Source organism: Onychostoma macrolepis, chromosome 18 (genome assembly GCF_012432095.1).
Source record: "Onychostoma macrolepis isolate SWU-2019 chromosome 18, ASM1243209v1, whole genome shotgun sequence".
In the NCBI taxonomy this organism is placed as follows: domain Eukaryota; kingdom Metazoa; phylum Chordata; class Actinopteri; order Cypriniformes; family Cyprinidae; genus Onychostoma; species Onychostoma macrolepis.
Genome location: NC_081172.1, coordinates 1,191,942 through 1,216,849, shown reverse-complemented (window position 1 = coordinate 1,216,849; position 24,908 = coordinate 1,191,942). Strand labels below are relative to the sequence as shown.

General features: G+C 33.6%; 2 protein-coding genes across 2 annotated transcripts in view; both read left to right on the top strand.

The window, feature by feature from the left end:
• Positions 1-503: 503 nt before the first annotated feature.
• On the top strand, positions 504-12,440 carry fam219b (family with sequence similarity 219 member B). Its single transcript, XM_058752088.1, has 7 exons — positions 504-732; positions 4,139-4,226; positions 4,313-4,406; positions 5,429-5,503; positions 5,593-5,635; positions 7,596-8,458; positions 10,991-12,440. The coding sequence occupies exons 1-6, from the start codon at positions 661-663 to the stop codon at positions 7,743-7,745; spliced, it is 522 nt and encodes a 173-aa protein (XP_058608071.1). The 5' UTR covers positions 504-660; the 3' UTR covers positions 7,746-8,458; positions 10,991-12,440.
• Positions 12,441-14,110: 1,670 nt separating this feature from the next.
• The window catches only part of si:dkey-205h23.1 (AT-rich interactive domain-containing protein 3B), a 59,343-nt gene continuing 48,545 nt past the window's right edge, over positions 14,111-24,908 (top strand). The window contains exons 1-2 of the mRNA XM_058750567.1: positions 14,111-14,348; positions 18,518-19,051. Coding sequence (XP_058606550.1) covers positions 14,313-14,348; positions 18,518-19,051 — 570 coding nt within the window. The 5' untranslated portion in view covers positions 14,111-14,312. The remainder of the gene's footprint in view (positions 14,349-18,517; positions 19,052-24,908) is intronic.

Genomic DNA, 24,908 nt, shown 5'->3' with positions numbered 1-24,908 from the left:
AAGCTAGTGTTTTTTGTTGTTATTTTATATATATATATATTTTTTTTTTCTTTAACTTAATTTGATTTTTGTAAACCAACTGGCAGATATTTGTTCTTGTTTTAATCATAAACTCCCTTAATTTTGATCAGTTTCCCATAAAACCAGGTGTAATAAAATAACTAAAGCTAAAACTGAAATTAAAATTAATAAAAACAATATAGACATTAAAAAGACAACTAATAAAAAATTACAAAAAATTTAATTATTAAAACATTGACTAAAAATGAAAATGGAAAGTATTTATTTTTTAATACATTTTTATTTCAGTTTTAGGTATTTTAGTAGCCTACATCGAGCTAAACTAAAAGTAAACGATTCAAAATATTGATTCAAAAAATTTATCAGATTTAAAAAATATATATATATATATATATATATATATATATATATACATGCTGTACGTAGTATCTCACTTCGCATATTTAGTGTGGTTGAAGGCTGCAGTGGCGCCGGAGCGCCTGTGAGCGGCAGCAGCGCGCACAATGCGCTGAACGTGACGTCAGGCGAAGAAGAATCTCCCTGTTTACAGCAGTGTTTTGAAACTCTTATTAGCGTCAGTATTGACAATGTGATTTAAGACATGATTTCTCATTTAAACTCTCATTCTGAAACACCGACATGAGCGACACGATAGAGAGCCGAGAGCAGCGCACTCTTCTGTCCGAGCGAGAGTCTTCAGCCGCGATGAAGGTGATTTTATCTCCGTCTGATCGTCTGTTGTGTTACTAAACTCCATCAATAATGATAAACCACATCATTCACTCGTTTAAATGAAGCTCGTGTATTCAGGAAGGGTAATATCATATATGCCATCTGTGTTTTGTGGAGATTTCAGTCAAATCTTTTTTTTGAACAGTGTGTTTGTGTCTCTGAATGATAATTTATATAGATTTCAAACTACACGAGCGCTGAATGCGAATTGAATTCATTTGAATGGAATCATGAGATATGATATCAGAATCAGAATTCAAGTTTAGCAGCCAAAAATAAGTTGCACTAATAAGGAAAGTGGCTTTCTAATATCAGGGTTCCTACGCAGTTTGGAAAATTATGGAAAAATATTTTTGCATTTACAGCGGAGGCCAAAATGATGAGAACACTAGTATTTTCAGCAGATAAAAAATATAAGTTTACATTTCCAAGCATTCATTTAGTGTGTAAAGCAATTACATCCCTCCACCCATTTTTCAAATCACCAATTATGTCGACTTCATCACTCATTAGTCAATGCTGAATCACCACAATCATTAAAACATTAATGATCATTTTCACAACACAAAACATCATATTCATTAGTACATCACACTACACATCCGTGACTAAGGCAAGAATTATCTAGGATTATTCATTTATCACTATTATACAAGCCTACAGTTCAAATAAACAATCAACAACTCCATCAGTTGACTTTAAATAGTATAACAGTGGAAAAATCAATAATTAGAAACATCAGAAATACATGGTCATAAACAATTATGGTTTTTTTACACTGTAAATACTTATATAACATCTTAAAGATGAATTCGGGCCAATTATAGTACATTAAAGAGAAACAGAAAGTTCTAGTTCTTTATTCATGCCACTCGGCATCAGTGATTTAAGTTTATGAATCCAAAATGCTTCTTGTTTCAATAGTATTTATATTACCGCCTCGACGTGACCCAAAAACCTCTTCTATTCCTATACATTCCAATTGCATAAAATGTCTCGCTACTGAAGAGGTTATATCTTGTCGTCGTATACTCGATTTATGTTCATTAATTCGTGAATTCAACTGACGCGATGATTTTCCTATATATAGATATATATATATATATATATATATATATATATATATATATATATATAGATATATCTATATATATCTCTTTGACAGGGACATTTTAACATATAGATCACATTACGAGTTGAACAGGTAATACAAGATGTCATTTTAAAACATTTCCGTGTTACTGGACTCTTGTTGGTGGGTTTTTGTTAAATGTGAGCCAAAATCATCACAATTAAAAGAAGCAAAAACTTAAACTACTTCAGTTTGTGTGCATTGAATTTATTTAATACATGAGTTTCACAATTTGAGTTGAATTACTGAAATAAATGAACTTTTCCACGACTCAATTTATTGAGATGCACCTGTATATAACGCATCCGAACTTTAATATTTATTGTTATTATAGACGTGATCTTGTTCAAATTTACCCATAAATAAATTTGCATAATTGGAGTGCCCATCGCTGTACCTTGCACTTGCAAATAAAAATCTCTCTCAAATAAAAAATATTTCTTGGTTAAGACTAATGTAGTAAGGTCTACTATATATTGTGATGGTACTCTGCTGTCATGAGTGAAGTGACATCGAGTGTTACAAAGAATTTGATTCAATTTATTCAAAAAATCAGTGGTGTCTTTTAAATAGGATGGAAGTTGATCGGTTGAATCAAGAAATTTAGATCTAGTTTCTGTCAATGACCCATTCCCTGAAATAACTGGTCGCATTGGAGGATCTTCTAGTGATTTATGAATTTTTGGTGAAGTGGAGAAACAGAACAAACTAAATCCAGAAGAACTGTGTCTCTGCTTCAAGAAAGCTGCCTGCAAAGCTACAGTGCTGTTAAAGGTTTTAGGCACTTGTGTACAAATGTTGAAAAATGAGGATGGTGTCAAAAATGTATTTTCTTTATCTATGAACTGAATGAAATCAACATGTGTTGTGAGCATCCTTGTGTTTAAAGCAGCTTTTGTCCTCTTGAGCAGAGTTTCTCAAGAGCTTCGCAGGAGGTTTCTTGAAGCAGAGACACAGTTCTTCTGGATTTAGTCTCAGTTTGTTCTGTTTCTTCATGTCACTCCAGACAGACTGATGATGATCAGATATCAGAAATCTCACTGGGTTATTACAATTAATGGCAAAATGAGTGTTTGGAAATACTAGTGTTCTAATCATTTTGGCCACCACTGTAGTTTTCTATAATAGAAAATTAAGAATTTAATGAAAATAAGTTTATCGTACAAGAAGCGTGTTTTCATAGCAGCTGTATCGTCAAACACGACTGGTGCAAGGTGCACTTTTTCATTTTGCATTTTGGGTTTCTTCTTGTGATATTCTTAGCACCATATTACAAAGCCTCAAGGACCTTTGCAAAAATATATAATATACAGACTTTTATGTACACTTGGCATATAGGACCATGCACACTGAGCCACCTCTTGCGCCGTGAGCCCGTTTAGCGCTGCGGTTCCTTGGCCTCTACAGAAACTGCGTTAAAGAGAGAGTTTTTTTTTTTTTTTTAATCAACCCTTGAACTTGGCAAATAGGACAATGCACACCATATAAAGCCATATTATGCAATCAGCCCATGTCGTGTCATGGTTTTTCTGCCGCCGCAAAGGCTAAATTGGACATTATGCCTTGATATTAGAGGTACTACCACAAGGAAAGCCACATTTTGAGCAAATAGATCTCTATTAATTCATATGCATCCATGCTCTGGCTTTATTAAGATGGCAGTGATCCACAAAGGAAACAGGTTATATAAAACTCGAAATTGTGTGAGCATGCAAAAAAAATTCCCATGCACGTGTGAATAGTTTGTAGTGTGCATGCAAAAGTCTGTATTTTTTGTATTGTTTTATTTTTTTAGGGGCTCTGTATGTTCACTTGTATGTTTCTATCACTCCAAGAATATCAATGAGAAAAAAAACCTGAAAAATAAAAAATATTTACAGATGACTGTAATATATACCAAATATAAAGCTGAAAATAGTTCTGTATGAACTGTTTATGTTAAATATGGGCTGAAAATCTACTGAGAGGTTTGGAAATTTGAGTTTATGGAATTTTGAAATGGACCCTGTAATATGCACCAAAAAGCATGCATGCTACATCAAATAATAATTAAATCACACACACTATAATAAAGAATATGCATAGAATATAAAATGCAATACAAATACATGGTGTGTGTGACAGTATACCAGGTTAAGAATGCAATTGTTATGAAACAAATATGGTTGCATTAGCTTATAAAGGGGCGATTTCATATCATTTGTCACAATGTTGATGAATGAAATCAGTTGAACTGACATGTTTAATCAATAGAGTGCTGAAAAGAGTGAGCAAACACAAGCGGTGGAGAAGAGAGGGCCGTATATCATGTCCAAAGCTCCTTCTTTCCACACCACGCTCCGTAAGTACTACCGAGAGTATGGCAGACTATTTGCTTTAAAATCATGTCTTAACCTGCGTGTATTGAAATAGAAAGTGTGTTTGCAGAGAAGCACAGAGACACAGCGAGACGAGCTCTGCAGAAGAGAGGACTGGGCTCAGCGAGACCCGTGCTTCATCAGCCCCGACACAAACCAAAGACGTGAGTCATTATCAGGGAGCTTAAAAACATACTTGCACAAATATTCACATCTTTACATTTTACATAAAAGCATCTGCCAAATGCATAAGTGACTTGCAGCGGATGCATTTTTTACATCGGTGCAATTAATGTGAATTTAATTTACAGATGCATTAAACTGCATAGCATTATGTTCAGTAACTTAAAATAAAACCATAAAGAAATAAAATTTAACTGAAATAAAATTTAAAAATTAAACTTGCAAGGAATTTTCATTTCCATTTAGTTTCATTTAATTAACTACTAAAATAAGTAAAACTCAGTAAAAACTAAGTTAAAACTGTTAAAAGAACAAAAATGACAAAACACTATTATTTTTATTATTACTAATCTCAAATTTATTATTTTAGTATAATTGAAATAATAAAGGGTTTATTAACGTTGAATTCGTTTTAATTTGATAATTCTTTTTCATTTTATTTAATAGTTAAAAAAATTTAAGATTTTGTTGTGTTTTTGTTATTTTCGTTTTTTTTTTTTTTTTTTATCTATATAATTTTATAACTTGTTTTAGTTATTTTAGTAAATCAAGTTAAACTAAATGAAGATGAGAGATGTTGCTTTGGCAACTAGCTGGGAAAAAAGTTTATGTTTTTAAATATTTTATGTTTTTGTTAATGTTTACTGTTATTTTAAGTAAATAACAAAATGAAAACAAAGTCTAAAAAATAAAATCTAATTCAAAATATTAACAAAAACTATAATAGTATATCAGTGATTCTAAAATAACTGCTGCATATGAATGCACAGATGAATTAAAACTACAATCAGTATATTATGTTTTATTATATATCATGGGAGACGGCGTGTCTCTGTTCCAGTGAAGCGTTTGGTTGGTTTGGCCTGTTATTAATGATTAAAGTGAGTCTGCAGGTGTGTCTCACAGCTCACACTCAACAAACCTTCTTTTATTTCTCTTCAAGCACACAAACCGACTGTAAAAGAGGAGCTGAGCTCTTATTCTCTTCTGCTTCTCTCTGCAGCGTGAAGTTCAATAAGGGATACGCAGCTCTGAGTCAGACAGGAGAGGATTCGCTCATCTCGCTGGATTCAGACAGGTACGAGTCCGCAATCAAAAGAAGAAACGTGCTGTTTGAATCATTTTGATTAGAGACAGAAGCGTGTGCTGATTGTTTGATTTCATCAGTGATGCGGAGCTGGACTGTTCGTCTGGATATTCCTCAGCAGAGGTGAGTTAATGCCTTTCAGTTGTTTGGTAGTTGCCTTCATGTTTAGTGCATTATTATGCACTGATCAGATGTAATACAGAATTTAATAATCAATTATAAAACGCTTACAGTTTTTATCACAAAAACAGCTGCAGAGTCTTTTATAGAGTGGTTGAGTTGTTGATCAAGCTGAATTTTAGCAAGTTTTAGATTATTATCTTCCTTTGAAGCTGATAAAAGCAATAAAAATCAAATAATAATCAATTATATATATATGTGTGTGTGTGTGTGTGTGTGTGTGTGTGTGTGTATTTGAGATCCAGTACAAAAAATGTACTGACCCCAAACTTTTAAATAGCATTGTATATTGTAACACAAAATGTCTTTTTTAAATAAATGCTGCTCTTTTTAACTTTTCATTAATCAAAATCTTTAAAAATATCACAGGTCCCCAAAAAAATATGAAGCAAACGGTTTCCAACATTGATTACAAATCAGCATATTATTATGATTTCTGAAGATCATGTGACGCTGAAGACCGGAGTAATGATGCTGAAAATACAGCTGCACGTCACAGAAATAAATTCTATTTTAAAGTATATTCAAATAGAAAACTGTTATTTTAAATTGTAATAATATTTCACAAAATAAGTTTTTTTCTGTATTTTTGATTGAATAGATACAGCCTTGATGAACAGAAGAGACTCCCTTAAAACATTAAAAATCTTACTGATCCCAAACTTTTGAGCGGCATATATATATATATATATATATATATATATATATATATATATATATATATATATATACATATACATACATACATATATATATATATATATATATATGTATGTATATGTATATGTATATATATATATATATTTGTTGTGCTCATAAATTTACATGCCCCTTGCAGAATATGCAAAATGTTAATAATTTTAACAAAATAAGAGGGATCATGAAAATTGCATGTTATTGTTTATTTGATACTGTCCTTAATAAGCTATTTCCCATAACAGATGTTTATATATATTCTCCACAAGACAAAGTAATAACTGAATTTATAAAAATGACCCCGTTCAAAAGTTTACATACCCTTGAATCATAATAATCTGTGTTGTTTCCTGGATGATCCACGACTGAAATATATATTTTATATAAAGTGAAAACATTTACTGATGCTCCAGAAGGCCACACAAAACTTTTAAAAGGAATGAAGATGTGTATATTTTGCCTAAATATCATATTTTTTCATTTAGTACTGTCCTTCAGAGACTACAGAAGATAGTTACATGTTTCCCAGAAGACAAAATAAGTTGAATTTACCCTGATCTTCAAATTCAAAAAAGTTTGAATGCATGTTTTTTTTCTTCTGGAGCATCAGAGAGCGTTTGATCCTTCTGTAATAGTTGCGTATGAGTCCCTCAGTTGTCCTCAGTGTGAAAAGATGAATCTCAAAATCATACACTATACACAAATGCAGCAAAAAGGATTTTTCTGAAGAACAGCAGGCAGTTTAACTGTTTAACAGCACAAACAAGGGACTCATGAACAATTATCACTAAACAAAAAAACACAGCTGTGCATCATTCAGGTAACAACACAGTATTAAGAATCAACTGTAAACTTTTGAACGGGGTCATTTTTATAAATTCAACTCTTGTGGACTATATGTAAACGTCCTTTATGTGAAATATTTTATTCCGGTCAGTACTAAATAAACAATAACATGCATTTTGTTTGATCCCTCTTATTTTGGTAAAATAATTAACATTTTGCAGATTTTGAAAGGGGGGTGTAAACTTTTGTCCTCAACTGAATGAGCCATAAAAGCCTAAAAAAATAGATTTTTCTGATTATTATTTCATATGCCAGGGTTTGAAGGGTTATATAGTCACATAACAAGATGGACTTCACAAGGTTTGTTTTCATGAAGTGAACAAACACCTTTCATATCAGTGATAAGAGTGTCTCTCGGCAGGTGCATCCGGACCTGAGCAGGCAGCTGTTGAAGGACGGATATCACCTGGATGAGATCCCTGATGATGAGGATCTGGACCTGATTCCTCCTAAAGCCCTGAGCTCCTCCGTGTGCTGCTGCTCTGCCGTCTCCTCCTGCTGTGTGCAGTGATCCGGCTCCAGAGCTGAATGGATCAGAAGTTCTTACAGTGTTTTTAGGAGCACGGACTCATTTTGTTTGTCATGGTTTAAGCCTCAGTCTCGTTATTAGAGTTACACTGCGTAGCCAAAATCCCAAACACTTCCAGTTTTGAGCTGCATGTAAATCAGAGCCATGATTTACTCACATTCCTGCTGCATCTCATGAAAACACTCGATCACCTCAAAATCTGAATAAATCAATTAGTCGTTATATTTAAAAGTGAGGCAGATTTTAGTACAAATACACCAGTTTTTTGCACTTCAACATTTTTTTTTGTGTGTGTGTATGTTTAAGTTTATTTACCCCTTAAATTCTCATTAATAAATGGAAGCTTGTTACATAAAACAAAAAAAATAACAGCAACTTTTTAATCTCACAATTCGGATGTTTTTTTCTTGCAATTCTGAAATTATTTCTCACAATTTGGACTTTTTTCAGAATTTTTTTTCAGAATTGCAAGATATTAACTTGAGATTGTGAGGAAAAAAGGTTTGAATTGTGAGATATACATTTGTAATTGTTTTTTGTTAGTTTTTTTAACTTACGGTGTTGTTAAAACTTGGACGTTTTTTCTCTGAATTCTAAGTTTACGTCTTACAATTATGCTTTTGTTTCTGCCACAAAATAAATAACTTTTTTTTTATTATCTTATTTAAAAATCTTTTTTAATCTCAGAATTACAGGTTTGTATGTCTTGGCTTCCATAGTAATGCCAAAGATCTCATTCTCATTGCTGTAATGTTTGGAAATATATATATATATATATATATATATATATATATATATATATATATATATATATATATATATATATATATATATATATATATATATATATAATTCAAAACCGGCTTCCATAGTAATGCCAAAGATCTCATTCTCATTGCTGTAATGTTTGGAAATATTGATATTTAAATTGTCAATTATTAATAAGTCGTGGAAGTATTTGTTGTTCTGCCTTTGAACCGATATATTACTTAATTTGCTTTAGTCACAACATTCATATTTTGGGGTGAAATATGATTTTGAAGTGTTTCGTGAGATTGACGCATGTATGTAATCGGTGGCCATCGCTCACGGACGTGTCACACGTGTTTTATAATCATCGTTTCGCTCGAGACATCGGCTGATGATTTCAAAACTCTCAGAAAAGGAACTGAAGATGAAAGTGGGATCTGAAACGCACAGAATACCCATGATGCTCCAGCTCAGCGTTTGGGGAAGTACAGTGTTACTTATAGTGAGAAACCTCACACTACGTGTGTGTGTGTGTGTGTGTGTGTGTGTGTGTGTGTGTACAGCTATCTTTGTGAGGGCTGGTTTGAGTTTTAGACCATCAGAGTGAGGACAATCTTGTAAAGTGAGGACATTTTGGCCGGTCCTCACTTTCTGGGACCCCTTTAAAGGCCTGTTTGAGGGTCAAGACTTGGTTTTAGGGGTCAGGTTGTAATCGGGTAAAGGGTAGGTTTAGGGTAAGGGTTTGGGTGAGGCACTTAGTTCTGAAGGTTAGGGTAAGGAGCTAGAGATCGCATTGTGTCAATGCATGTCCTCACAAAGATAGCTATACAGAGTTGTGTGTGTGTGTGTGTGTGTGTGTGTTTTACTTCAGGACTCTTGAAAAGTGTTTATTAACTTTTAAAATTATATTTTCTCTCTGTAAGCTTTTGGATGCACTTAAGCTTTATTAGATCTCTCTGATATTTGGTTACTGTCAAACAATAACACATTTTGTTACTGAAATGAAGTGAGACTGATATGAGTTGTTACTTTAGTTAAACGCCTGCGGTGAGATATAATGTGTTGTTTTGTATTTGAAATTGTGTAATTAAGAATTTTTATCTGCCCTTAAATATGCATTTGCATTAGAAATATGCTGTTATATGTTGTGTCACAGCTGTGTGTGTGTGTGTGTTTTACTTCAGGACTCTTGAAAAGTGTTTATTAACTTTTAAAATTATATTTTCTCTCTGTAAGCTTTTGGATGCACTTAAGCTTTATTAGATCTCTCTGATATTTGGTTACTGTCAAACAATAACACATTTTGTTACTGAAATGAAGTGAGACTGATATGAGTTGTTACTTTAGTTAAACGCCTGCGGTGAGATATAATGTGTTGTTTTGTATTTGAAATTGTGTAATTAAGAATTTTTATCTGCCCTTAAATATGCATTTGCATTAGAAATATGCTGTTATATGTTGTGTCACAGCTGTGTGTGTGTGTGTGTACAGCTATCTTTGTGAGGGCTGGTTTGAGTTTTAGACCATCAGAGTGAGGACAATCTTGTAAAGTGAGGACATTTTGGCCGGTCCTCACTTTCTGGGACCCCTTTAAAGGCCTGTTTGAGGGTCAAGACTTGGTTTTAGGGGTCAGGTTATAATCGGGTAAAGGGTAGGTTTAGGGTAAGGGTTTGGGTGAGGCACTTAGTTCTGAAGGTTAGGGTCAGGAGCTAGAGATCGCATTGTGTCAATGCATGTCCTCACAAAGATAGCTATACAGAGTTGTGTGTGTGTGTGTGTGTGTTTTACTTCAGGACTCTTGAAAAGTGTTTATTAACTTTTAAAATTATATTTTCTCTCTGTAAGCTTTTGGATGCACTTAAGCTTTATTAGATCTCTCTGATATTTGGTTACTGTCAAACAATAACACATTTTGTTACTGAAATGAAGTGAGACTGATATGAGTTGTTACTTTAGTTAAACGCCTCATGTGAGATATAATGTGTTGTTTTGTATTTGAAATTGTGTAATTAAGAATTTTTATCTGCCCTTAAATATGCATTTGCATTAGAAATATGCTGTTATATGTTGTGTCACAGCTGTGTGTGTGTGTGTGTATGTTTAAGTTTATTTACCCTTAAATTCTCATTAATAAATGGAAGCTTGTTACATAAAACAAAAAATAACAGCAACTTTTTAATCTCACAATTCGGATGTTTTTTCTTGCAATTCTGAAATTATTTCTCACAATTTGGACTTTTTCAGAATTTTTTTCAGAATTGCAAGATATTAACTTGAGATTGTGAGGAAAAAGGTTTGAATTGTGAGATATAAATTTGTAATTGTTTTTGTTAGTTTTTAACTTACGGTGTTGTTAAAACTTGGACTTTTTCTCTGAATTCTAAGTTTACGTCTTACAATGCTTTTGTTTCTGCCACAAAATAAATAACTTTTTTTTATTATCTTATTTAAAAATCTTTTTAATCTCAGAATTACAGGTTTGTATGTCTTTATATCAGAATTGCGAGGAAAAATCTGAATTGTGAGATTAAAAATTCTCAAGTTACTTTTTATATATATATATATATATATATATATATATATATATATATATATATATATATATATATATATATATATATATATATATATATATATATATATATATATATAATTCAAAACCGGCTTCCATAGTAATGCCAAAGATCTCATTCTCATTGCTGTAATGTTTGGAAATATTGATATTTAAATTGTCAATTATTAATAAGTCGTGGAAGTATTTGTTGTTCTGCCTTTGAACCGATATATTACTTAATTTGCTTTAGTCACAACATTCATATTTTGGGGTGAAATATGATTTTGAAGTGTTTCGTGAGATTGACGCATGTATGTAATCGGTGGCCATCGCTCACGGACGTGTCACACGTGTTTTATAATCATCATTTCGCTCGAGACATCGGCTGATGATTTCAAAACTCTCAGAAAAGGAACTGAAGATGAAAGTGGGATCTGAAACGCACAGAATACCCATGATGCTCCAGCTCAGCGTTTGGGGAAGTACAGTGTTACTTATAGTGAGAAACCTCACACTACGTGTGTGTGTGTGTGTGTGTGTGTGTGTGTGTGTGTGTGTACAGCTATCTTTGTGAGGGCTGGTTTGAGTTTTAGACCATCAGAGTGAGGACAATCTTGTAAAGTGAGGACATTTTGGCCGGTCCTCACTTTCTGGGACCCCTTTAAAGGCCTGTTTGAGGGTCAAGACTTGGTTTTAGGGGTCAGGTTATAATCGGGTAAAGGGTAGGTTTAGGGTAAGGGTTTGGGTGAGGCACTTAGTTCTGAAGGTTAGGGTCAGGAGCTAGAGATCGCATTGTGTCAATGCATGTCCTCACAAAGATAGCTATACAGAGTTGTGTGTGTGTGTGTGTGTGTGTGTGTGTGTGTGTTTTACTTCAGGACTCTTGAAAAGTGTTTATTAACTTTTTAAAATTATATTTTCTCTCTGTAAGCTTTTGGATGCACTTAAGCTTTATTAGATCTCTCTGATATTTGGTTACTGTCAAACAATAACACATTTTGTTACTGAAATGAAGTGAGACTGATATGAGTTGTTACTTTAGTTAAACGCCTGCGGTGAGATATAATGTGTTGTTTTGTATTTGAAATTGTGTAATTAAGAATTTTTATCTGCCCTTAAATATGCATTTGCATTAGAAATATGCTGTTATATGTTGTGTCACAGCTGTGTATGTGTGTGTGTGTATAGACGGTTGTCAGACTGGACAATCTTCTTCAACACTATGCAAATAACACTTTAATTCTTTGTAGCCACAGCAAATCAGTTACTGACTTTATAATGCGATAACCTTATTGACTTTTATTTTGTTGCAAGGACAATATTATTTGTATTTAACAATGTTTTGTGAAATTAAAGGAAACACTTCAACTTTCTCTGGTTTTCTCATTAATGAGTGTTTATATTCAGATCATTACTAAATGCGTCATAGTAGAGACGCCAACAAATTACCACCAAATCTGCTTTTAATAGTATTTAGATTAAACTAAAACACAGTTGGAGAGAAGCTTTGCAGTCTGACGCATGTACAGTATGTGACGCAGCTATGTTGATAAGGATGAGAGTCATGTGGTTTGTAGAAAGCTGATGAATGCATATGATATAACAATAAATGCAAATATAAGTAATGTCCCAGCTGCGCCTACTGCGCATGAGCACTAGAGGGCGCTGCTGACTGTCTTTCAGTTTAATTCTTCATTAAATAAAACAGTAAAATAATGAAATTCAATATTTATCCATAATTGGGTCATTTGATAAATATTCTTTAAAATTGTTTTCATAATTAGAATATTAATTTATGTATGTATGTATTTATTTGACTACCAAAAGTACTATAGTAGCATTTCAGCAGACTACTTCATGACTTATATTGACTTTAGAATTAATAGTCGTTTTCTAAATATTTTTTTGTCATCATTAGAATATTCATTTTATTTTATATTTTATTTCAATAATTTCATGTATATTTTATGTACTATAGGAACATTTCATTAGAGCGCTTCATGACAGATTGTAATGACATTAGAATTGATCCGGTCATTTTCTCCTTTTTTATTTTACTAGTATTATTATTATACTATTATTATTATTATTTTACTATTTGTTAGAATGTTTATTTATTTTATTGTATCGTAGTAATTTAAAGTCATTTTGTGAATACCAAATGTATTTTGACCTTAGGTCATTTTAAATATTTCTCTAAATTATTGTTGTCATCATTAGAATATTAATTAATTAATTAATTAATCTATATTTTGTTTTAGTAATTTTATTTTATTTTCTGGATACCAAACACACTGACAGAATTATATTGACATTAGGACTGCTCATTTTCTAATTATTTATTTTAATATTTTTGTCATTATTATTATTATTTTAAATTATTGTTGTCATCATTAGAATATTCATTTTATTGTAATTTTCTGTAGAAAAAACACATTGACAGAATTATTTTGACATTAGGCCATTTCTAAATATTTCCTTTAATTATTTTTGTCTTTATTTATTTATTTCTTGATTCCAAACGCACTGACAGAATTATATTGACATTAGATCTGGTCATTTTCTAAATATTTAGTTTAATTATTTTTGTCATAATTAATATTATTATTATTTTAAATTATTGTTGTCATCATTAGAATATATATTTTATTGTTGTAATTTAATGTAATTTTCTGTAGGAAAAACACATTGACAGAATTATTTTGACATTATGCCATTTCTAAATATTTCTTGAAATAATTTTTGGCCTTCACTTATTTATTTATTTATAATATTATGTCTTGATACCAATATATCTTATATCTCGATACCAAATGCACTGATTATATTGACATTCGATCTGGTCATTTTCTAAATATTTATTTTAATTATTTTTGTCATCATTATTATTATTATTATTTTAAATGATTGTTGTCTTCATTAAAATGTTTGTTTTATTGTAGTAATGTAATTTTCTGAAAACACACGCGCGCGCGCGCATCAGAGTGTGTGATTGATTGGCACGCGCTGTAAACGCATTCCGCGCGGGGTGGGGGTGCGCGTCGCGTCGCGTCGCGGGGAGGAGACGCCAGAGAGACGCGTCGCGGGCGGAGCGGAGCGGAAGGAGCTGCATCTGCAGGGAGTTGCGCGCTGAACGCCGGTGGTCGCGGTTCTGCTCGCCTGAAACGGAGCGCACCGGATCGAACGGACAGCGCCGCCGGTTCACCGAGAGTTACCGAGCAGAAAGAGTCGAGCGGAGCGGAGGGATGGTGGATAACAGCGGCAGCGGCAAAACGCAGATGGTGAGTCGGTGTAACTTAGTTTAAATGTTCATAATGTTATTAACAATGTTGAAGTCTTGAGCTGTAAACATCCTCATAAAGCTGTGACTGTAAACCGAACACCGCGCGACACACTGTATCATCATCATCTGGACGACTGTGTTTGTTTTTCTGGCTCGGCGCTTCGTTTATTACCCTGCGAAAGAGCATTAGCTAAACAATTTGTCGTAGAAACTATTTTCACGCAAAAATTGCTGGTAAATTTCACAAATGTGACCCTGAACCACAAAACCAGTCATAAGGGTCTTTTTTTTTTTTTTTTTTTTTTTTAAATCTGAATAAATAATCTTTCCATTGATGTATGGTTTGTTAGGATCGGACCATATTTGATCGAGATACAATTATTTGAAAATCTGGAATCTCTAAATATTGAGAAAATCACCTTTAAAGTTGTCCAAATGAAGTTCTTAGCAATGCATATTAGTAATAAAAAATGAAGTTTTGATATATTTACGGTAGGAAATTTACAAAATATCTTCATGGAACATGATCTTTACTTAATATCCTAATGATTTTTGGCATAAAAGAAAAATGGATAATTTTGACCCATACAATGTATTGTTGGCTATTGCTACAAATATACCTGAGCTGCTTATGTGCTCCAGGGACACAAATAGTTACAAATAAACAGCAAGTAACACCGAATTAAATATGACATTTTGAATTAGAAAGACTGAAATTGTGTTTTCCTGTAAAACATTGTCCAGTAATCTTAATTTTATGTACAACTTTGAGAATTAAAAAATCTTTGCATATTTGGTCTCGTTTTGCAATCAAATATATAAACATTCTTAGAACAACATATTTGCTTACCTGATAAGCTGAATTTCATCAAGTGAAAGGAAGATTCATTAAATTCATACAGTAAATGCATATTTAAGTGAATTCAGATGTATGCATTTCTTATGCATCTGTATCTGATGCACGTCTGCTTATCAGATGCATGTATTTTAAGAATATTTATATAATTTTCACTGGGGAAAATGACAAATATATGCGTTATAGTCAGTGTTCCCACCCTTTAAACCCACAGAAACCTTCTGTCATGTTAAGAGTTTCATTCTTTGGTCTCTTTATGAAGCTGTTTTTATCTTGGGAACCCACAATGGTGGTGATTTCAAGTTTTACTATCATCATGTTGACGCACACACACACACACACACACACACACTGCCAGATGCATCTGAATGCACAAACATGCTGCTTTCATTAGGGGCCTCGGCTTTGATCCGCCGTTTAACTGTTTTTAGTCACTTTAGATTCCCTTAAACCGCATGATTCTCATGCATGACTGTTTTACTCTAGTATGAAACTCATCAGTACATTTGAGTCATTGAATCAAGCTTGTTTTGGTTCAGAAATGCCACTATGTGTGTGGTTTTACGGGGTTTTTTTATAGTGTAACTCGTAAATGAAGCTCTTGGTTTATTGCATGCAGGTTATTTAACCCGTCTGTCCTGCTAAACCTGCGTATATCAAAACAAATCCGAGTTCAGAACCGGTTCGCAGCTCGGTGTTTGATCGTCACGTACCGCAGAAGACACACAGTGTTTACTTTTCTAACGAATTTACAGGTTTTGACATTTTCTCAGATAGGGCTTTTTGGATTTGCTTTACTTTTGATCTGTTTTCAGTGTTCGGTTCTGATGTTCAGTATGCATCTTTCTGAAAACGAGAGTGTGGCTTATGGCATGATGAGATGATTTCTGATATGATTTAATGTATTGTATGACTGATATTTTGAGCTTGTGAATTGATTTTATGCTTTCAAATGTTGCACTTTGAGTAAATGCTGTGTAAAATACAAATTAATTGTCTTTTTTTCTATTTGCTGTTACTGAATGAGCCATTAGCCACCTGTTCTCAGCCATTAAAAACCTATTTCAGTATTAATTACCATGACAATTAATGAGCTCAACAACAAGGAAAATGTATTGGTCATGCATATGCATTTTTAACAGTGCATCTGTATATGTGTATATTTATTGATGATTTGATTTCTAAATGATACTGATTCGCATTTTAAGTGCTTCCAAAACCATCAGTCTTTCCTGCATTAATGTTCAGTTGGTGACAGCAGAATTTGCAACAACAGCCAAATGTTTATGTTTGCTAAACAAAAATGCATGCACATCAATGAATGCTGGATGTAGTGACCGACGGGGCATGTGACGGTTCTGCAAATATCCTTATCGTGTTGTCAAAACATTTGAGATTGTGCTGGTTTAAGTTCTCTTAGGAAATGATATTACTCAGCAGACGCTTTCTAGGAAATGTTTAACACAGACAAACCTGAATGCACTTCACAGATGTTATCCAAAGTGAATTTTAAAGCCTTATACAGAACTTTTATTGTAATTTAACTTGTTACTTGCCGTGAAAATAGCCAAGCTGTCACTGGGTTAAAACACCAAACAACTAATTGATGCTTCCGAGCATTCTTGCATTAAAGGAGTGGTTCACCAAAAAATGAGAATTAGCTGAAAATGTGCGCACCCTCAGGCCGTTCAAGATCAGGATGAGTTTGTTTCCAGTAATCCACACCACACAGTGAAAAAGTGTTCTGGTCTGAATCAGGAGAGAAATCTGCACAAAACAGCTCTAAATAAATATGTGGCTGGATTTTGATGCGAGAGACGACAGGAGATGCACTTTTTGGAGGAAGTGTTATTATGGATTATGAACTCGTATTTGAGTTAAAAACGTCTTAATGCTGGATGTGTTTCAGCTTTTGTCTTCTCCAGATGTTAACTGATGGACTGGAGTGCTGTGGATTATTGTGATGTTTTTATCAGCTCTCATTCTGACGGCACCCATTCACTTTGCTGAGACACTGATGCAGCGACACATTTCTACAAACCTGATGAAGAAACAAACTCATCGTGATCTCAGATAAACTGAGGATTTACAGCAAATTCATTTTTGCCTGAACTATTCCTTTAATGCTGTCTTCAGCAGCCGTGTAGGCCTGTTGCTGTAATCAATATATCGACTTACCGCACAATATATGCACATGACCTCAATAATTTATATACTGGCCATTATATTTACATAAAAATGAATGTCACCATGGTTTTTGCATTGCATTTGCACCCATGTCTTTTGCAGCCTCTCGTACATAACGTGGTGCTAGCTCAGATTTACAAAGTGCTTCTACAAAAAAAGGTTTCATCTGCAGATATGGCCTTGTTTAGGGATCTGACGGAGATCTGACTGCTATAGTGATTGTGTTTTCCAGCAATAGTGTGCAGCCTTAATTTACAGAGAAAAGAAGGCCAGGGAAAAATCTGTAGATGGAAAAGTTCTGTGTGCATTTTTCTTTTTTCTACTTGTTACTTTGGACATTTTGTGAGAAAATGTTTATTTACTATTTATTCAAGTTTTTTAAGGTATCTAATATTTTGATACTTAATTTCCGTGTTTAAATATTCTTAAGAATTGCACGTTTGTTGTCATTTGAAAGCGTATAGACCTTCTTGCATTATTATGCTGTTATATTATGATTATATCTGACCCTGGACCACAAAACCAGTAATAAGGGTACATTTTTGTATGAAATGTATACATAAATAGGCTTTCCATTGATGTATGGTTTGTTAGGATCGGACAATATTTGTCTGAGATACAACTATTTGAAAATCTGGAATCTGAGGGTGCAAAAAAATCTAAATATTGAGAAAATCACCTTTAAAGTTGTCCAAATGAAGTTCTTAGCAATGCATATTACTAATCAAAAATGAAGTTTTGATATATTTACGGTAGGAAACTTACTAAATATCTTTATGGAACATGATCTTTACTGAATATCCTAATGATTTTTCGCATAAAAAAAAAAAGTATAATTTTGAGCCATACAATGTATTGTTGGCTATTGCTACAAATATACCTGTGCTGCTTATGACTGCTTTTGTGCTCCACATATATTCAGTGGCATAAAATGACAATAATATCGCTTATCGTAATATATCGCATAACAAAAGAGCTGTTATCGTGACAGGCCTAGCCATATGTTTACATTCACACGTGATCAATGAAGCCCAAACATGCTGATCGTGTTGCCAAAACAAAACAGGTGCATGCTGAGCTATGTGTGTATATCTGTGAGGCTCATGCATGTCTGTGTCCCTCAGGAGGCTGGTTTGGCCGGTGGGTTTCCTCACAGCGGCTCCGCAGGAGTGAAGCTGGAGCAGATGATGGAGCAGCTACAGCGGCAGCAGCAGGCGCGTCTGGAGGTGGAGCACAAGGAGCGGAGGCTGCGTGAAGCTCACATCATGTATGCACAGCAGCTCGCGGCTCAGCAGGCCATTCTGGCCGCCGCTCGGGCTTCAGGGGCCGGCTTCATGAGCAGGGGCCTCGGACCTTCCGGGGTCGGACATCCGTCCCTCGTCTCCAATCAAAGCAGTTTGGACTCCGAGCGCGAGGATGAACGCGACCGGGACTCGGATGATGATGGGATGATGGAGGGCGATGAAGGCAGCGAGGAAGACGAGCGGCCCTTCGGGAGCTTCTCGGGCCCCGGGGCCGCCGTAGATGCGCAGAGAGCTCCGTCACCCGCCGTCAGGGTCAAACAGGAGCCTGAGGATGATCTCTCACCTGTAGGGCGACCGTCTGTGTCTTCTCCTAACGGCCAAGCGGACTGGAGCTATGAGGATCCCTTTAAAGCGGTGAGAGAGCTTGTTATCTTGTGCTTTCTTCCTTTCAGTTGTATTTTTGACTTTATTTCCAGGACAATATGTGACCCTGCAGCACAAAAGCAGTCATAAGCAGCACAGCTATATTTGTAGCAATAGCCAACAATACATTGTATGCGTCAAAATGATCAATTTTTCCTTTATGCCAAAAATCATTAGGATATTAAGTAAAGGTCATGTTCCATGGAGATATTTAGTAAATTTTCTACTGTAAATATATGAAAACATAGTTTTTGATTAGTAATATGCATTGCTAAGGACTTAATTTGGACAACTTTAAAAGTCATTTTCTCAATATTTAGATTTTTTTGCACCCTCAGATTCCAGATTTTCAAATAGTTGTATCTCAGACAAATATTGTCCGATCCTAACAAACCATACATCAATGGAAAGATTATTTATTCAGCTTTCAGATAATGTATAAATCTCAATTGACCCGTATGACTGGTTTTGTGGTCCAGGATCAACATATGTAAACATATATAAGATAAATTTACTTAAGAAGCAAAATGACATAAGATATTAAGTCTTGTTTACTGACGCGTATCAAAGCAAAGTGAGTTTGTGATTAAATCAAGAAAAATAAATAATAAAGAAATCAAAAAGAAAAACGAGATTATTTTTCTGATCCCATTGGCAGATATTTTTTTCTTGTTTTAAGCAAAAACTCACTTCGTTTTCTTTATTCTTTTTTTTTCAAAAAAGTATCAAAATAAAGTTTATCCTTAAAAAAAGAAAAAGAAAAGTAGAAAAATAAACTTAATTCAAAGGGATTTTTTTTGACCCCATTGACATATTTTTTTTCATTTTAATCAAAAACTTACTTAATTTTCACTTAATATTGTAAGTCATTTTGCTTCTCAAGTCTTGTTTTCTGCAAACTCAGTCTATCAAATTGAAGTGAGTTTGTTTAAAACAAGAAAATATCAGTCAATGGGGTCAAAAAATAAAAAATAAAAACTTAATTCAAAAAGGGAAAAGATTATTTTTCTGACTCCATTGGCATATATTTTGCTTGTTTTACGCATGAACTCACTTTATTTCTATAAAAAAAAAAAAAATCAGAAAATCAGACTTAATATTTTAAGTCATTTTGCTTCTCAAGCTTGTTTTCTGAAAAATATGCCGAAATGAAACGAGTTTGCCAGTGGGGTCAGAAAAATCATCTTGTTTCCCTTTGAATTTGAGTTTATTCTTTTTATCTTGCTGACTGATATTATTTCTTGTTTTGAGCTTAAACTCACGTCATTTTAATGCATTTCAGTCATTGCTTTTTGCAAGACATTCTGAAGCATTTGCATGTTTGTTAAATACAATATTGTTAAAATTATATATGAACTATTATCAATAGTAAACTAAACAGAAACTTTCTGACACTTTATTTTCCATGACGTAAAAATGGTCAAGTGAGAGAAGTTGAAGCTTTTGTAACATTTCCTTTTTTTTTTAAAGCAGTACATAAGACAAAACATACTCAGACGATACCAAAAATACAAAACATGTAGAACACAACGTTAGAAGTACATGTAGTTATGTAAGGTGTGTGTGTAACAATTGCGTTGAGTATGTGTATATCTCTATTATGCATTTCCTAATATATATGTAGAACAGCCTCTTTGTAGAAAGTCAGGGCAGAATGTTTATAGAGGAAAAAAAGAATTGAATGGATACAAAAAATAAATAAAGAAAAGAGAGAGAGAGAGAAATAATTTAATAAGCAGAAATTAAATAAACATCTCCAACTTGGCATGGATGCTTTTACTAGTTTGAAACTCCAAATTCCATTAATTATGACGCGATGTGAATCCATTATTCTTATTGAAAAGCAGACGGACTTGTTCATATCTGGTGGCCTTTATTCGTGTATTTGTTTGACCAGCGTGTTTAGGAAGCTCGGCAGGCTTTGATGGGTCAGTCGGTCGTCTTCCTCTCGTTCTCTTTGCACCTTTCTGCAGGTTTCTGTGTGTGTTTGTGTTGGTTTGAGCTCCTCAGGAGAAACATCTGTTCCGTTCTGCTCTCCGCGTGAGTTCTGGCTCAGAGCCGGACACTTCGCTGCACTTATTTGTCCTCTTATGCTCCTGCCAAACGCTGAGTCGACTTTGGCCGGCGTCCAGGCCTTGCAAAGAGACATTTGGCCCAAATTTGTCAGTGAACGCGTGGGAGTGTTTGCGTGCGTGTGTGTGGCGGGCTGTACAGTAGCTGCATGGTGGAAGTTTATTGATTTTGAAGGGAATGCTGCGTCACAGGAGTTTATGAATGTCATCATCTGACATGCGTCTGAATCTGAAACCTGAACTTCTAATGCAATGCATTCTGATGTTTCCGTAGTCTCAAAATGCATCTTATGTGTTCCTATACATCAGACGCTTCTTGAAGCTTATTCTAGTGTGCAAGCACCGGTAACGTCATCATGCAATGCTGTTTGCAACCATTTTACTTTCATAATGTGACATTTCAACTTGATTTTTGTATGATATTTTCTTCAGAATAGCATGCACTAATGAATCGATTGCAATAAGACTAGGCCTGGTGCAATTGTTAATTAACTGTCTGGTTAATACACAATAATTGTGCAGTGTAGTTAACTAAAAATAAAAATGTGACGCTGGAGCACAAAAGCAGTCATAAGCAGCACAGGTATATTTGTAGCAATAGCCAACAATACATTGTATGGGTCAAAATTATACATTTTTCTTTTATGCCAAAAATCATTAGGATATTAATTAAAGATCATGTTCCATGAAGATATTTTGTAAATTTCTTACCGTAAATATATCAAAACTTAATTTTTGATTAGTAATATGCATTGCTAAGAACTTCATTTGAACAACTTTAAAGGTGATTTTCTCAATATTTTGATTTTGTTGCTCCCTCAGATTCCAGATTTTCAAATAGTTGCATCTCAGACAAATATTGTCCGATCCTAACAAACCATACATCAATGGAAAGATTATTTATTCAGATGATGTATAAATCTCAATTTCGAAAAAATGACACTTAAGACTGGTTTTGTGCTCCAGGGTCACAAATAAAACAAAAAAAACATTAAAAATCCCTTCAAATAAAATAAATGTTAACTGAAATAAAATGTAAAAACTTGATGTAAAAAAAACGAAAACTGAAATAAGAACTATATAGAAATGTAAAAACAGCAAAAATTAATGGCAAAAAGATAACGGAACTGCTAAAACTTGAAAGCAGCAAAAAAAAAAAAATTTTTAATCAAAACATTAACAAATCTATAATAGTATCTCAATTATATTAAAATATTAATACACTTCTTTTACACGTCATTATATTATGAATGAATTAATGAATTATTAATTATAAATATTATTTTCACAGTATTAAAGTAAATCATATGGGCTTATTTTATCATATTAAAATATTGTTAAATATATTTAAAAATAATAATATCATAAATATTATTGTAATAATAGTATTGTAAAAAGTAAAATATCTAAAAAAAAAAAAATGTATAATGCTTACACTGCAAGTGACATGAAGAAAACAGAAAGAAATTGTTAATCACAATTATCTGTGTGACAATTAATCGTCAGCTAAATGTTCCTGATCGTGACGGGCGTAAATAAGACGAGGGTCATGAATGAAACGGATAGTTTAGATCTCAGTCAGGCGATCTGTCAAGAGCTCCACATCAAGAGCCGCTGATGTGATTAAAGGCCTGGAGCTTCTTATTTATAGAGACAATGTCTATTCTGCTGCGTCCCAATATAGAGCAGCGGTGTGGAAACACACAATCCTGACTGCAGAGAGAGATGCTTCCTGCTCATCCAGAATTATGATGCTATGTGCTTCAATTTAATTAGATGCATTGAACGAGTGCACATTTCTTGCTTTGCCATTTAAGCACAAGTGCAAGAAGTAAAGAGCAAATGATGCACATTAGGAGTGTAATTGATGTTTTAGACGCAGTTTTATATCTCTTGCCATTTTGAGTTTATATCTCACAATGCCGACTTTTTTCTCTGAATTTTAGGTTTACATCTTGCAATTCTGATTCTTTTTTTCTCACAATTCATTTTTTATTATGCAGATTCTTAAATAACAACATATACATGGCATATGTGAAAATCAACACAACTTGCTATTTTTTAAACATCCATAGCAATAGATGCATAAAATTTTGTAAATAACCAGAACATCACCCTTATCCCTACCCAACCCAAATTATCCCACATAAACTAAGGGGGAGAAAAAAGAATAATTTTTTCTTGCAATTTTGAGTTTATATGGTTCATTTATGGAGAAAATGAACCAACTAAATGAGTAATATTTTCAAAATGCATGCAAAATAAATTGTACAGTAACTCATAAAATCTTCCTATGACTAAAACCAATTTGCATCTGCAGTGATTCTTTAACTAACATGCACCAACTCTGGAAAATCCCACATTGTGCACATGTTTTTTATCTCATAGATACAGCAGAGAGATTCTGATCTGAAGGATAAAGCGTGTTTGTTATAATTTCCGAACCCTGATCCGACTGTCAGGAAGAGGAAATGCAGACGGGGGGAAGGGAGTGAGACGTGTCCGTCTCTGTCTTTGTATGCTGTGTTTTATGTGTTCTGTCATTACGTGCATCCAGCAGTATATAATGACACCTCATCACGGCCGCTGGTCTCAGGTTGCGTGGTTTGGGGGAAGGTTGAGAGACTCTGGTTTTAATGGCTATCTCTGTCAGTTTTAATGACAGCTGCTGCTGTAAAGTCCTTCCTGAAGCCATCAGACGAGATGTCGTGTCACGTTCAGAGGTTCAGATGCTTGATTGATCGATCAGAAGACTGGAATACAGACCGGATCATGTGATTTACTGGTGTGTTCATGTTCAGGGCAGAGGTGTGATGGCCGTTATAACTATATACTGTATAGCTAGTTTGCGGTTGATAAGATGTTTTCATGTTTTTGTAAGAAAGCTCTTCTGCTCACCAGGGCTGCATTTATTTGATTAAAAATATACAGTAAAAATGTGAAATATTATTTCAGTTTAAAACAGCTGTTTTCTATGTGAATATGTGTTTAAATGTAATTTATTTCTGTGATGCGCAGCTGAATATTCAGCATCATTACTGCAGTCTTCAGCGTCACATGATCCTTCAGAAATCATTCTAATATGCTGATATGTTAGAGGCCTTTTTGCTTTTGTTAATTGTATAATAAATAAAAAGAAAACAAATAGATAGAATACAAAAAGATTAGAGAAGCTAGTGTTAGTTTTTTTTTTTTTAAAGAAAACAAGCAGTTAGTGAATGAATAGAGTGCAAGTCTAAAAGTGGCAAGTTTTTATATATATATATATATATATATATATATATATATATATATATATATGTATGTTATAATATTATAAATAATATACATTTTTATTGTATAAATAAAATAATTATTTTATAAATTTTTAAAAAATTGAAGAGTTTGCAGACTTGAATAGAAAATTTACTCTAGTTATTTATGTATTTTTTTAATGTAAAATGCAGTTAATTTTTCATTGTTACAGTGAAATATCATCCTAGATTATGAAAAATGCTCAGATTTTTAATCCAAGAGTGAAGGGATTCACCAGAAAGCACGTCTTTTTAGTGGATAATAGACTCTAGCTAGAACATATCGTGTTCTCTTGAAACCTGCAGGACTAAAGCAGATAAAAAGAAAATATATATGTTTTTGGTCCAAACAATGAAAGTCAGTGTTGTTTGATTTTCCCAACATTCTTTTTATGTTCCACAGAAGAAAGAAAGTCATTCAGGTTCGGATTGAAATGAGGTCAGAATGTTTTTGAAAAGTTGAATTTGCTCGTGGTTCTTCGA

Coding starts and splice junctions, on each gene's coding strand:
- fam219b (XM_058752088.1), top strand. CDS start 661: ATGAGCGACACGATAGAGAGCCGAGAGCAGCGCACTCTTCTGTCCGAG. Junction 733..4,138: donor AGTCTTCAGCCGCGATGAAG/GTGATTTTATCT, acceptor TTTAATCAATAG/AGTGCTGAAAAGAGTGAGCA. Junction 5,504..5,592: donor ATCTCGCTGGATTCAGACAG/GTACGAGTCCGC, acceptor TGATTTCATCAG/TGATGCGGAGCTGGACTGTT.